Source organism: Melanostigma gelatinosum, assembly GCF_949748355.1.
Source record: "Melanostigma gelatinosum genome assembly, chromosome: 10".
Classification (NCBI taxonomy): domain Eukaryota; kingdom Metazoa; phylum Chordata; class Actinopteri; order Perciformes; family Zoarcidae; genus Melanostigma; species Melanostigma gelatinosum.
In genome coordinates this window covers 26,826,377-26,841,710 of record NC_136643.1, presented here as the reverse complement: position 1 = coordinate 26,841,710, position 15,334 = coordinate 26,826,377, and the positions used below count along the sequence as shown (strand labels likewise).

The window sequence follows — 15,334 nt, the reverse complement described above, 5'->3', positions numbered from 1 at the left end:
AATGTCATTTAACGGGCTTCATTCTTGAAAGCATCACCGCCTATTTTGAATTAATCCTACCAGTGTGGAGTCAGCATATTTATCTAAAGTCACCGTGTTTTTTGAACAGAGCCTCCAGGTCCTCCAGTTCAGCCCACCGTCACCGATACCACCAGGACCTCCGTCTCTCTGGCCTGGCAGCCACCCGAAGAAGAGGGTGGTTCCGTCATCACTGGTTACTTCATCGAGATGCAGAAGGTGGACCAGGTGGAATGGACACTGTGCAACACAACGCCCACCAAGATGTGCGAGTACACGCTCACCCACATGCCCCAGGGCGCCGAGTACAAGTTCAGGGTCATCGCCTGCAACGCTGGTGGTTCTGGAGAGCCTGCTGATATTCCTGGAGTGGTGAAAGTCCAGGAGATGCTCGGTAAAAATCCATAAATTACAGTTTCATTTTACAGTCAAATACCTGTCACACTTTTACTTTGTTTTAAATGATTTAATATGCATATTTGTTTGTCTTTTAATCTGTAATTGAAGTAACAAAAATCGAATCTGTGTCTTCCTCAGGTCATCCCGACTACGAGCTCGATCAAAGATACGCGGAGGGCTACGTGGTGCGGCAGGGCGGAGTCGTCCATCTGTCTGTGCCCATCAAGGGTAAACCCATCCCAATATGCAAGTGGACCAAGGACGGTCGGGACATCTCCCACCGGGCCATGATCGCCACCCATGATGACATCACCGAACTGGTCATCAAAGAGGCGCACAAAGACGACACCGGCACCTACGACCTGGTGCTGGAGAACAAATGTGGCAGGAAGGCCGTATACATCAAGGTGAGCTGCTCATCTTGCAGATAAATGTACTTCAGTAACAGAAGTGAAATTAAAAGAAATGTATTTGGAGCTTAATTTTCTGTATATCTCTACTCCAGGTGAAGGTGATCGGTCGCCCTGACATCCCAGAAGGCCCTCTGGAGTTTGATGACATTCAGGCCAGATCGGTCCGGGTCAGCTGGAGGCCACCGTCAGATGATGGTGGCTCCGACATTCTGGGATACATCGTGGAAAGGCGAGAGGTACCCAAGGCTGCCTGGTGTACCGTAGACTCCCGGGTAGCTGAGACCTCTCTGGTGGTGAAGGGCCTGAAGGAGAATGTGCAGTACCACTTCAAGATTTCTGCCGAGAACCAGTTCGGTATCAGCAGATCTCTCAAGTCTGAGGAGGCTGTTACACCGAAAACACCACTTTGTGAGTCTTGTTTTGCGATTGTTCTGAATGTCCAATCCCTCGTAGCATTGAGTATGTGTTGGCCAAAATAAGTGAATAGGCCGTGTTCTGATTAGAAATACACATTGAACACAATATATATCTGTAATTCTGATGTCAATAGCTGTTGTCAATATTGATTACGCTAACAACTTACTTCACCTCCAGGCCCACCAGAGCCTCCCAGCAACCCACCAGAGATCATGGACGTGACCAAGACCACGGTGGCTCTGTCCTGGACCCGACCCCGGGACGATGGAGGCTCCCGCGTCACAGGGTACTACGTGCACAGGAGAGAGGTGTCGACGGAGAAGTGGGTCCGACACAACAAGACCCACGTCACCACTACCATGTACAACGTCACCGGTCTGATCCCCGATGCAGAGTATATGTTCAGAGTGGTGGCTCAGAACGACATTGGGCTGAGCGAGCCTGGTCTTGCTTCAGAGTCCGTGGTCTGCAAAGATCCATTTGGTGAGTTAACATTACGTGATGCCTATTTCTGCATGAATAAACAAATAAGTAGTTTAAGTAGAGGAGGCTTTGAAAAACAAAGCCCCCTGAGTATTAATCTCCTGTCTGTCTCCTTATAGACAAACCTAGCCAACCAGGAGAGATCGACATCATCTCTATCACCAAAGACTGCATCACCATCCACTGGCTGAGGCCAGAGCATGACGGTGGAAAGGAGATTCTGGGCTACTGGATTGAGTTCAGGCAGGCGGGAGAAAGTGCCTGGAAGAAGTGCAACAAGGAGCGCTCCAAAGATCGTCAGTTCACCATGGGCGGTTTGATGGAGGCCACCGAGTACGAGTTCAGAATCTTCGCTGAGAACGTGACTGGACTCAGCCGACCTCGTCGCACGGCCATGGGCATCAAGACCAAACTGAGCGGTGAGCTGGTGCAGAATTCAGAGCCGTTTATGTGATTATGTCTTTAACATGTATTTATGTTCGTTAAATCAAAATCTCACAGCCACTTTGTGATGCGACCTGCGTCTTACAAAGTTAAACAAGAAATCATGTGTCGTTGAATGTTGTGTTTTTTGTGCATGTCATAATTTATATACAGCAGGTACTGAGCTAGCAGCATCAGGATTGCAAGAATGTTTACAGAAAAATGTAAAAAGCTGATAAAATCTCGATTCAAATCAAACCGTGCTGATGTTTCTGCAGTTGGTGAGGCTCCAGCTATGAAGGACGAGATCGAGGACGTAACCACCAAGCTTGGTGAGTCCGGCACTCTCACCTGTGGCATCATTGGCAGACCTCTGCCTGAGATCAAATGGTACCGCTACGGCAAGGAACTGATCCAGAGCCGCAAGTACAAGATGAGCTCAGATGGCCGTAACCACTCTCTCAGCATCCTGACGGACGAGCAGGAAGACGAGGGCAGCTACACCTGCAGGGCCGTCAACGAAGCCGGAGAGGTCGAGACCAGTGGCAAACTGCGACTGCAGGCGGCGCCCCAGTTCCACCCTGGCTTCCCTCTGAAAGAGAAGTATTTTGCCGGGGCCGGCACCAGCATTCGCCTCCATGTCGTCTACATTGGACGTCCCATCCCCAAGATCATGTGGTTCTACGACAAGAAGCCTCTGAACACATCCGAGAATGTTATTATTGAAAATACTGAAAGCTACTCACACCTGGTGGTGAGGAACGTCCAGAGGAAGACCAACGCTGGCCGCTACAAGGTGCAGCTTAGCAACGTGTACGGAACCGTCGACACTATGCTCCGCGTTGAAATCCAAGGTAACACCAGACTTCTGAGAACAGGAAATAGTACAAAAGTCAGGAAGTTTAAATATTAAAGAATATAGCCTCTGGTGAAGACATCTGTATTGTCTTTAAATTTCAAATGAAAGTCAATAAGAAAACCATTTACCATGCAATCTGCAAGTTAGATTGACAAGACATTCTAAATTCTTAACTCTAAAATATTCTTTGTCAAACATGTAAATTAAAAATCACTCTTACTAGACCCATGTCTATGAATAAAAACAACCTTTTTTCTCCAGATAAACCATGCATCCCTGAGGGCCCTATTGTTGTTGACGCCCTGCTGAAGAGCTCAATTGTCATCAGCTGGAAGGCTCCAAAGGACGACGGCGGCTCCATGATCACCAACTACATTGTGGAGAAACGTGAGGCCAAAGAAGGCGAGCAGTGGCACCTGGTGTCTTCCGCCGTTTCTGGCACCAACTGCCGTGTCCCCAACCTGATAGAGAGCGCCGGCTACTACTTCAGAGTCTCTGCCAAGAACCAATACGGAGTCAGTGAGCCTCTGGAGATCCCATCGGTGGTCATCGTTAAGAGTGCATTTGGTAAGTCCAAACATATTTTGTTTGCCAGCTTTGGCTTCTGTGGCTACATTGTAGAGAACGGGGCTAACTTCACAGGTATGTATGAGCACTGCAGTAACATTCCCGGTTTATTTCTCAGAAAAACCTGGCATCCCACAGCAGCCCTTCATCATCAGCTCCACCAAGGACTCATGTGTGGTCTGCTGGAAGCCTCCAAGCAGTGACGGTGGAGCTAAAATCTCCAGCTACTACTTGGAGAAACGTGAGAAGAAGCAGAACAAGTGGATGTCAGTAACCAGCAAGAAGATGGTGGAGACCAGTTTCGAGGTCACAGGCTTGATCGAGGGCTTTGAGTACGAGTTCCGCGTCAAGTGTGAGAACTTGGGCGGTGAAAGCGACTGGAGTGAGATCTCAGCGCCGGTCATCCCCAAGTCCGAACAGTCTCCTCGTGCTCCCGCGTTCAGGGAGGAGATCAGGGACATAACCGCCAAATACCAAGCCAATGCCACCTTTGTCACCAAGGTACTTTATTTTAACTACATTTAATTTTACTTTCAACATTTATACTTGGGTATACTTTAACTTGGTTATTTTTCCCATGACCAGGTGGTGGGACATCCCAAACCTTTGGTGAAATGGTACCGCAGTGGAAAAGAGATAGAGGCAGATGGAACCAAGATTAAAGCCCAGGAGTTCAAGGGAGGCTACTACCAGCTGGTCATCACTGCCGCTGATGAGACTGATGCCACAGTTTACCAAGTCAGAGCAACCAACTCCTCAGGATCCATCTCTACAACAGCCAACCTGGAGGTGGAAGGTAATGATATCATTTTGGTTTTGCAACATTTTTTTCTTGTTTTCTAGAATCCATTATCCTGCATCCTCTGCAAGTGTACTTCCTTAAATTGAATACTTCTTAATAATATCTATTTAATTCCAGTTCCTGCTAAGATCCACCTGCCAAAGGAGCTCCAGGGAATGGGAGCAGTCCATGCTGTCCGTGGTGATAACATCACCATCAAGATCCCCATCTCTGGCAAGCCTGAGCCAGCAATCATTTGGCAGAAGGGTCAGGAGATCCTCTCCAACTCTGCTCATTTCCAAGTCATCACCACCAGGTCTTTCACCTCCCTGGTGTTCCTGAAGGGAATGGAGAGGAAGGATACCGGCTACTATGCTATAACAGCAAAGAACAGGTTCGGAACGGACAAGCAAACCATTGAGGTGAACGTGGCTGACATACCTGATGCTCCAAAGGGTCTGGTCGTCAACAACATTGCTCGGGACTCCATCACCTTGACCTGGGAGCCACCTGCCAATGATGGTGGAAGCAACATCATTAACTACATTGTGGAGAAGTGTCCCACCACTGCTGACAGGTGGATCCGTGCTGGACAGACCGTTGACTGTAGCATTACCATCATCAACATATTCGGAAAGACCAAGTACCAGTTCCGCGTCATCGCCGAAAACCAATTTGGCCAGAGCTCTCCTTCTCAGCCAACAGAGCCCATCACCACAAAGGAAGACAAGTCTGTGATTCGGAACTATGATGAGGAAGTGGACGAAACCAGAGAGGTCACCAAGGAGGAGGCTCTGTTTTACAAGGTGAAGGAGCTGTCCTCCAAGTATGTCATCTCTGAGGAACTTGCTCGCTGCCAGTTTGGAGTGGTCCACCGCTGCACAGAGATTGCCACAAAGAAGACCTTCATGGCCAAGTTTATCAAGGTCAAAGGAACTGACCGTGAGTTGGTTCTCAGAGAAATTGAAGCCCTCAACGCAGCAAGGCACAGGAATATCATCTACCTGCATGAATACTTTGAAAGCATGGAGGAGATCATCCTGATCTTTGAATTCATGTCTGGAGTTGACATCTTCGAGCGCCTTGGCACCTGCAACTTTGAGCTTACCGAGCAGGAGATTGTCCGCTACCTGAGACAAGTCTGCTCTGCCCTCAAGTTCATGCATAGCCACAACTTCTGCCACTTTGATATCCGCCCCGACAACATTGTCTACACCACAAGGAGAAGCACCACCATAAAGATCATTGAGATGGGCCAGGCTAGGCTACTGGTGCCAGGAGAAAACGTCAGAATGCCGTTCTCAGCTCCGGAATACTGTGCCCCTGAGATCCACCGTCACGACATGGTCACGACAGCCACTGATATGTGGTCTGTTGGTGTAATGGCCTACGTTTTGCTCAGTGGCCTGAATCCGTTTGGGGCAGAGTCCACTACTCAGATGATTGAGAACATCTCCAACTGTGAATACATCTTTGACAGTGAAGCATTTAAGGACATCAGCCTGGAGGCTATGGACTTTGTTGACAGACTTCTGGTCAAAGACAGGAAGCTCCGTATGACAGCCCATGAGGCTCTGGAGCACCCATGGCTCAAGATGAAGATTGAGAATGTCAGCAGCAAGGTGATTAGGACATTGAAACACAGAAGGTACTACCAGTCTCTGGTAAAGAGGACCGATACCATTGTATCGGCAGCTCGTGTTGCCTATGGTGGCGCCTTCAAGAACCAGAGAGCATTGGCAGTGGGTAAAGTGAAGATTGGAACTGAGTACCATGGCATTCGCACTGGCCCAGTCATGCATGGCTCCGCTGAAGAAGGCGGCCACGTCAGATTCACTTGTAGCATCACCAACTACGACAAGAGTACTCAGGTGTCATGGTACCACGGTAACCGTCAGCTACACGCAAGCGCCAAGTATGAAATTACTTACACTAATGGTTTTGCCAGCATCTATGTCAAGGACATTGACGAGAGTGATGATGGTGTGTACAGATGCAAGGTGGTGAGTGATGATGGAGAGGACAGTGCTTACGGAGAGCTCTTTGTTGAGACAGTGAGGAGCATCAAAGAGTACTATATTAGCCGCTCCATCAAGAAGCTGAGGAGGAGAGTTGACAGGACTAAACTCCTGCAGAGGCCGCCAGAGTTTACTTTGCCTCTCTATAATCGCTCTGCCTACATTGGCGAAGATGTGCGCTTTGGTGTCACTATCACTGTGCACCCGGACCCTCACGTAACATGGCTAAAGAATGGGGAGAGAATCAAGCCAGGTGAAGATGACAGGAAGTACACGTTCACCAGTGATAAGGGTCTGTACCAGTTGATGATCCACAACCTGAGTTTGGACGATGATGCAGAATACACTGTCATGGCCCACAACAAGTTTGGAGAAGACAGCTGCAAGGCCCGTCTCACTGTGACACCTCATCCTGTAACTGAGGAAACTATGAGGCCGATGTTCAAACGTCTGCTGGCTAATGTTGATTGTGTCGAGGGATACAGCATCCGCTTCGAGCTCAGAGTCTCAGGAAGCCCGACTCCTACTCTAAAATGGCAGAAGGACGGCCATCCACTACAGTTCGGTCCCAAGGTTGTTGTCATACAGGTGGACGTTGACTACCACGTCTTGCACATCAGAGATACTCTGCTCGAGGACGCCGGTGTGTACAAGGTTACCGCAACCAACTCTGCTGGCTCTGCAAGCTGCCAGGCTACACTGAAGGTGGACCGCCTTACCTACACCAGGAGAGAGTACAAGAGCGAGGAGGAGAAATACAGACACGTACAGAAACAAATTGAAAAGACAAACAAGATGGCTCTGCAAATTGTTGCCACCGAGGAGCTCGTACCTTTCAACCCCACAGCCCAGAATGCACTCAAATTCGCTGCAGAGATGTACAAGCCTGCAGTAAGCACCAAGAACGTTGAGGGCGAGTTTGACATCTCGGTAGAGAAGTCCGCGACCAAGAAGCTGGAGGAGGAGAGGAGGATCTTCATGCCTTATGAGATCCCTGAGCCTCTGGTCCATGATCGCAGAAATCTGGATGAGGACAAAGCCATCAAACAGTTTGTGCCTCTCTCTGACATGAAGTGGTACAGAAAACTTAGGGACCAGTATGAGGTTTCAGAGAAGATGGAGAGGATTGTGCAGAAGAGGCAGAGACGTATTCGCCTGTCCAGGTGGGAGCAGTTCTATGTCATGCCCCTCCCTAGAATCACCGACCAGTACAGGCCAAGATGGCGTATTCCAAAACTGACTCTGGATGATTTGGAGACTGTCAGGCCCGCCCGCTGTTCACTTTATCCTGAATCCGAGGTCTCCTTCAGATCCAGAAGGAGATCTCTGGGAGACATTAGTGATGAGGAGCTGCTGATGCCTGTGGATGACTACCTTTCCGTGAGGAGAACCGAGGAGGAGAAAATGATACTGGAGGACGAACTGGAGCTGGGCTTTTCTGCCTCTCCCACCCGCAGTCCTGTCCGCATGGAGCGGCGTGCCGTGGAACTTGAAGAGAGCAGGCAGGAGCTGAGGTACGAGGCTGTCGAGGTCGCTGAAACAAAGAAGAAACGCACCATTTCTCAGTTCACGAGGAGGAGAAGGTCACTTTCTCCCACGTACATCGAGCTCATGCGTCCAGTCTCAGAGCTGATCAGACCGTCACGTTCCAGGCTGCCCGTGGAAGTAGAGGGCGAGGTCGTGTTGAGGAGGTCCCCCACCCCTGAGAGGACCCGTCCTCGCTCTCCCAGCCCCATCAGGTCCGTTGAGAGGTCGTCCCGCTCCTCCTCCAGGTTCGAGCGGTCCGCCCGCTTTGACATCATGTCCCGCTATGAGGCCAGAAAGGCTGCCCTGAAGTCCGAGAGGAAATATCAGGTGGTTAGCCAGACACCTTTCAGCCTGGACCACACGCCCCGTGTGACCGTCAGGATGCGCTCTCATCGCATACCGATTGGCCAAGACACCAAATTCACCCTGAACATACAAAGCAAGCCAGAGGCCGAGGTCAAGTGGCTCCACAATGGAACTGCAATCACTGAAAGCAGTGAGAAATACGTCTTCACTAACATGAGCGGTGTTCTGTCCATCACTATTCTGGACTGCCAGGAGGAAGACAGTGGTACATACCGCTGTGTGTGCTCCAACTCGAAGGGAGAAGCTTCCGACTACGCCACCCTCGATGTGTCAGGCGGCGGCTACACCACCTTCTCCTCTCGGCGCAGGGACGAGGATGTTCCCAAAGGATATCTCCCTGAACTCACTCGAATCGACCACTATCACACCACCCACTTCAAAGCTGGCTATGCTTCCGAGTCCCACCTTCAGGTGAAAGAGAGCAAGTCTAAGCTCACCGAGACACATGAGGTTTCGACCCGTGAAAGATATGCCGCCTCCTCTGAGAGGTACTCCTCTGCTGAGAGGTATGATTCATCCATCAAGTATGCCTCTGCTGAATACCTGTCATCTGATTCCTCCTACTCATCGGAAAAGTTTTCTCTGACCGGGAAACGCACCTTGTCTGAAGCTAAAGTGAAGTCGTCTTCTGCTGCTGCTATATCTGAGGAAGTTGCTGTCCACAAGGTGAAGCCTTCTCTTCCTGCCAAAATCCTCACCAAGCCCCAGTCTGTGACAGTTGCAGAGGGAGAGACAGCCAGATTCTCCTGTGATATCGATGGGGAGCCTGCACCAACTGTGACATGGATGCAAAAGAGCAGAGCCATCGTCTCATCTCACCGCGTCCAGGTCACCACCACCCAGTACAAGTCCAGCCTGGAGATCTCTTCTGTGACAGCCTCCGATGAGGGCAGTTACACGGTGGTGGTAGAGAACTCAGCAGGCAGACAGGAGGCTCACTTCACCTTGACCATCCGCAGACCGGCTCCCAAAGACGTCAAAGCTGTAAAGTCACCCACATCCAGTGTGAAGTCATCAGAGCCTTCAATCAAATCACCAGCTCCAAGTGTGAAGTCTCCAACTCCAAGTGTGAAGTCGCCAACGCCGAGTATGACTTCGCCAGTGCCGAGTATAAAGTCGCCAAGTGTAAAATCTCCTGAACCTGAGGGAGTTAAGTCACCACAGGGTATGAAATCTCCTGAACCCAGACACAAGTCACCACCACCAGCCAAGTCTCCGGAGAGAGTGAAGTCACCCGAACCTGCAGGAATCAAATCACCAATCGGAGTCAAATCTCCAGAACCTGCAGGAATCAAATCACCAATCGGAGTCAAATCTCCAGAACCTGCAGGAATCAAATCACCAATCGGAGTCAAATCTCCAGAACCTGCAGGAATCAAATCACCAATCGGAGTCAAATCTCCAGAACCTGCAGGAATCAAATCACCAATCGGAGTCAAATCTCCAGAACCTGCAGGAATCAAATCACCAATAGGAGTCAAATCTCCAGAACCTGCAGGAATCAAATCACCAATCGGAGTCAAATCTCCAGAACCTGCAGGAATCAAATCACCAATAGGAGTCAAATCTCCAGAACCTGCAGGAATCAAATCACCAATCGGAGTCAAATCTCCAGAACCTGCAGGAATCAAATCACCAATAGGAGTCAAATCTCCAGAACCTGCAGGAATCAAATCACCAATAGGAGTCAAATCTCCAGAACCTGCAGGAATCAAATCACCAATAGGAGTCAAATCTTCAGAACCTGCAAGAATCAAATCACCAGTAGGAGTCAAATCTTCAGAACCTGCAAGAATTAAATCACCAGTAGGAGTCAAATCTCCAGAACCTGCAGGAATCAAGTCACCAAGAGGGATCAAGTCACTGGAACCTTCAGGCATTAAGTCACCGAGGGCCTTGAAGTCTCCTGAGCCCGAAGGAATCAAATCACCTCCGAGGGTGAAGTCTCCTCCTCCCATCATGTCCCCCAAGAGGGTTGTGTCTCCACCCACCATCAAATCCCCGATCCCAAAACCTCCCAAGGTCCTGAGTCAGCTTAGGGCCGAGGCCAGCGAGGGCTCGGTGAGGATGTCCTGTGTCTGCGAGAGCAGCGTCAGGGAGGTGGTGTGGTACATGAACGGGAGGAGGCTTTCACAGAGTAGCCACTTTGAGGCGCACTACTCCGAGGGCTCCTGCAGCCTTCTAATCCACGACCTGGCAGACAGCGATCAGGGAGAGTACTTCTGTGAGATGACATCAGAGGGAGGAGTCTCCAAATCCTCCTTCTCCTTCAGCGGACAGGTGTTCCAGTCCATGCGAATGAAGATCACAGCCTACCGAGAGCAGCAACTGGCACTTAAAGGTGAGCACCGGCCTCAAGTATCTCAGCAGATTTAGACCCAATATCAAATCCTGAAGATTAACGTATTTACTGTTTCCATCCGTAGCGTCAGGATCGATGATGATGAGTCACAAGGAGTCTTCTTCATCCATGAGCTCGTCCATGATGAAGAAGACGGAAATGCACGTGATGGAGGAGTCGTCCTCCTTCTCCTCCTCCTCCGCCCAGCACGCCATGATGTCCTCCATGATGGAGTCCAGCTCCATCAGTAGCATGGCAGCTGAGATGAAGCTTGAGACCATGTCCATGTCCAGCATGTCCTCCATGGCGTCTGAGACGTACGCCATGAGCTCTGGCAGTTCCTCCCACATGGAGGGATCCTCGTTCAGAGCAATCGGTAAGATCGGGAATGAAATCTGTTAAATAGTTGTTCTTTTGTGGTCTTTTAGAAGTAGCTTTGTCATTTCCACTTTAATATTCAGAGGCAGCAAAATGGCACTTATTTTTTAAATGAATAGCTACAAACCATAAACTTCCAATGCAGAACACACACAAGTTAATTTAGCAACGCGTTTTTATTAGCCGGATTTAAAAAATCGAAATGCTCTTCTGCATTCCTTATTCTCTGTTGTCAAATACTGTGGCCAACCCGGTTCTAAACAGGAACCGGTGCCGCCTGGTTAATACAAGAATAACAAATCAATGTTGATCTTTTTTTCTCACAATAGAATCAAAAATAACCGATAAGCAGTCTTGATAAGGTCCTACCGATACCCATCCCCCTAGTGGCCTCTTAAATCTTATTTTAAAAACTCTGTGTGCACTGATCTACTTGCACTGTGGTCTCCAGGTTCTGCTCCCAGGATCGAGGCTCTGCCGGAGGACATCAGCATCGAGCCGGGCAAAGTCCTGACCGTCACCTGCGCCTTTTCCGGCGACGCCAAACACATCCAGTGGTCCCGCAGCGGCAGAACCATCGAGGTGACGGCCGGCGGACGCTTCCACATCGATACCTCGGAAGACCTGACAACTCTCATCATCACCGGGGTGAAGGAGGAAGACGCTGGGACTTACACCCTGAAGCTGTCCAACGAGCTCGGATCCGACACGGCGACTGTTCACATTAGTATTCGATCAGCGTAGAAACGAAAACAAAACTAATATCCAAACTTCCCCTTTTCCCTCCTTCCATGCCTTTTTATTTATTAATCGAGCGAAATAATCTACGTGACAAAGATCTGGATTTCTGTTCTTGTAAATATGAACTATTTTTGTACCAATCTTGACATTCATTTATGCCAAACTAGACTCAGAGTCTAACGTTGTTATAAAATGTGCCATATTGGATAACTATGACTTAGGATTTTTGATCCATTTTTCTGTGACACATGTACATAATGTATATAGCCGAATTTAACGGTTATGGGAAATGTATGCATTGTTATTTATGACAATAATATTAACTGAAACTAAAATTAAACTAAAAATGTTTAAACAGGAGAAAGTTCCACGAGGAACGAATACCCTGTTAAACGGAGAAACTAAACATTGTGCCTCAACATTACGTTGAAGTCTAAAGATCGCCTCAACAGGTAGAGAGGCTCCCTGTTGACGTTAACTCAATCGGAGACAGAACTTCGACGGCACCGCGGTGCTGTCGCTTTGTAACACGAGCGTGAGATCCCGAGTGCTGTTTGCATCTACCCTCATGTAAGCAGGACGACCGGACCTCGCGCTCTGACTGATTACGTCGTACCGCCATTTCAATGACACGCTCACAGTGCGAGCGGCCTGCACTCCCTGAGCACAAGTGTTTCTTTTTGTTCTTCTTTTGTGCTCTGCTTCTGGCAAACCGACCTGCTCGCTCGGGCTCTTCAGTCGCACCATCGACCCGGCAAATCACGGGAAAAATAAGAGTCCGTCCTTGTTTTGCTTGTTTTGCAGAAGCAGAGCTTTCTCTCGGAGGTCTGCAGAGTGTTTGTGTGTTTAGATTTTAGGAGTCAGTCAAGCTGGGCGCCGCCAGGCAGCCGAAAACCAACCACCGCGTCTAAACGAGGATGGAGTGACGTGGCGGTGTCGCGTGGCGCTCAGCACTTTGCTTTGATTGAAATTAGAGTTGTTAGCGTTTCGCAGCCTCCTTGAGTTTTTCTCCAATTATTGATTTAATAAAGCATGATTATCAGCACTACAGGTCGTCTCTGCTGTGGTTTTTTGTTTGTTCATTTTTTTGTGCTTCTATTTTATTTGGAAAATATGTCAAAAAAATCTAATTTTAGCATGTCCAAAAAAAGTCTTAGAATAGCATGTCGAAAAAAGTTTAAAAAATTCTTAGTATAGCATGTCCAAAAAAGTAAAAAAAAGTCTTAGTATAGCATGTCGAAAAAAGAAGTCTTAGTATAGCATGTCCAAAAAAGTTAAGTCTTAGTATAGTATGTCGAAAGAAGTAGTCTTAGTATAGCATGTCCAAAAAAGTTAAGTCTTAGTATAGTATGTCGAAAAAAGTAAAAAAGTCTTAGTATAGCATGTCGACAAAAGTAAAAAAAGTCTTAATATAGCATGTCGAAAAAAGTTAAAAAAAAGTCTTCATATATCATGTCGAAAAAAGTAAAAAGTCTTAGTATAGCATGTCCAAAAAAGTAAAAAAAAGTCTTAATATAGCATGTCGAAAAAAGTTTTAAAAAAGTCTTCATATAGCATGTCCAAAAAAGTAAGAAGTCTTAGTATAGCATGTCGAAAAAAAAAGTCTTAGTATATGTCAATAAAAGTAAAAAGTCTTAGTATAGTATGTCAAAAAAAGTAAAAAAAAGTCTTAGTACAGCATGTCGAAAAAAGTAAAGTCTTAGTATAGCATGTCCAAAAAAGTAAAGTCTTAATATAGCATGTCCAAAAAAGTAGTCTTAGTATAGCATGTCAAAAAAAGTAAAAAAAAGTCTTAGTATAGCATGTCCAAAAAAAGTAGTCTTAGTATAGCATGTCGAAAAAAGTAAAAAAAGGTCTTAGTATAGCATGTCCAAAAAAGTAAAAAGTATTAATATAGCATGTCGAAAAAAGTAGTCTTAGTATAGCATGTCCAAAAAAGTAAAAAAAAGTCTTAGTATAGCATGTCCAAAAAAAGTAGTCTTAGTATAGTATGTCCAAAAAAGTAGTCTTAGTATAGTATGTCCAAAAAAGTAGTCTTAGTATAGCATGTCCAAAAAAGTAAAAAAAAGTCTTAGTATAGCATGTCGAAAAAAGAAGTCTTAGTATAGCATGTCGAAAGAAGTAGTCTTAGTATAGCATGTCGAAAAAAGTTAAGTCTTAGTATAGTATGTCGAAAAAAGTAAAAAAGTCTTAGTATAGCATGTCGACAAAAGTAAAAAAAAGTCTTAATATAGCATGTCGAAAAAAGTTTAAAAAAAGTCTTCATATATCATGTCGAAAAAAGTAAAAAGTCTTAGTATAGCATGTCCAAAAAAGTAAAAAAAAGTCTTAATATAGCATGTCGAAAAAAGTTTTAAAAAAGTCTTCATATAGCATGTCGAAAAAAGTAAGAAGTCTTAGTATAGCATGTCGAAAAAAAAAGTCTTAGTATATGTCAATAAAAGTAAAAAGTCTTAGTATAGTATGTCAAAAAAAGTAAAAAAAAGTCTTAGTACAGCATGTCGAAAAAAGTAAAGTCTTAGTATAGCATGTCCAAAAAAAGTAGTCTTAGTATAGCATGTCGAAAAAAGTAAAAAAAGGTCTTAGTATAGCATGTCCAAAAAAGTAAAAAGTATTAATATAGCATGTCGAAAAAAGTAGTCTTAGTATAGCATGTCCAAAAAAGTAAAAAAAAGTCTTAGTATAGCATGTCCAAAAAAAGTAGTCTTAGTATAGTATGTCCAAAAAAGTAGTCTTAGTATAGTATGTCCAAAAAAGTAGTCTTAGTATAGCATGTCCAAAAAAGTAAAAAAAAGTCTTAGTATAGCATGTCGAAAAAAGAAGTCTTAGTATAGCATGTCGAAAGAAGTAGTCTTAGTATAGCATGTCGAAAAAAGTTAAGTCTTAGTATAGTATGTCGAAAAAAGTAAAAAAGTCTTAGTATAGCATGTCGACAAAAGTAAAAAAAAGTCTTAATATAGCATGTCGAAAAAAGTTTAAAAAAAGTCTTCATATATCATGTCGAAAAAAGTAAAAAGTCTTAGTATAGCATGTCCAAAAAAGTAAAAAAAAGTCTTAATATAGCATGTCGAAAAAAGTTTTAAAAAAGTCTTCATATAGCATGTCGAAAAAAGTAAGAAGTCTTAGTATAGCATGTCGAAAAAAAAAGTCTTAGTATATGTCAATAAAAGTAAAAAGTCTTAGTATAGTATGTCAAAAAAAGTAAAAAAAAGTCTTAGTACAGCATGTCGAAAAAAGTAAAGTCTTAGTATAGCATGTCCAAAAAAGTAAAAAGTCTTAATATAGCATGTCGAAAAAAGTTTAAAAAAAGTCTTCATATAGCATGTCGAAAAAAGTAAGAAGTCTTAGTATAGCATGTCGAAAAAAAAAGTCTTAGTATATGTCAATAAAAGTAAAAAGTCTTAGTATAGTATGTCAAAAAAAGTAAAGTCTTAGTATAGCATGTCCAAAAAAGTAGTCTTAGTATAGCATGTCAAAAAAAGTAAAAAAAAGTCTTAGTATAGCATGTCCAAAAAAAGTAGTCTTAGTATAGCATATCGAAAAAAGTAAAAAAAGGTCTTAATATAGCATGTCCAAAAAAGTAGTCTTAGTATAGCATGTCGA

At 45.6% G+C, this 15,334-nt stretch overlaps 1 protein-coding gene across 1 annotated transcript in view; it reads left to right on the top strand.

The window, feature by feature from the left end:
- Positions 1-12,779, top strand: part of ttn.2 (titin, tandem duplicate 2) — a 223,407-nt gene extending 210,628 nt beyond the window's left edge. The window contains exons 242-253 of the mRNA XM_079277290.1: positions 110-412; positions 556-824; positions 923-1,238; positions 1,425-1,730; positions 1,850-2,149; positions 2,432-3,007; positions 3,274-3,579; positions 3,698-4,080; positions 4,165-4,375; positions 4,499-10,612; positions 10,704-10,988; positions 11,442-12,779. Of these exons, the coding sequence (XP_079133416.1) occupies positions 110-412; positions 556-824; positions 923-1,238; positions 1,425-1,730; positions 1,850-2,149; positions 2,432-3,007; positions 3,274-3,579; positions 3,698-4,080; positions 4,165-4,375; positions 4,499-10,612; positions 10,704-10,988; positions 11,442-11,734 (9,662 nt within the window). The 3' untranslated portion in view covers positions 11,735-12,779. The remainder of the gene's footprint in view (positions 1-109; positions 413-555; positions 825-922; positions 1,239-1,424; positions 1,731-1,849; positions 2,150-2,431; positions 3,008-3,273; positions 3,580-3,697; positions 4,081-4,164; positions 4,376-4,498; positions 10,613-10,703; positions 10,989-11,441) is intronic.
- The last annotated feature ends 2,555 nt before the right edge of the window (positions 12,780-15,334 follow it).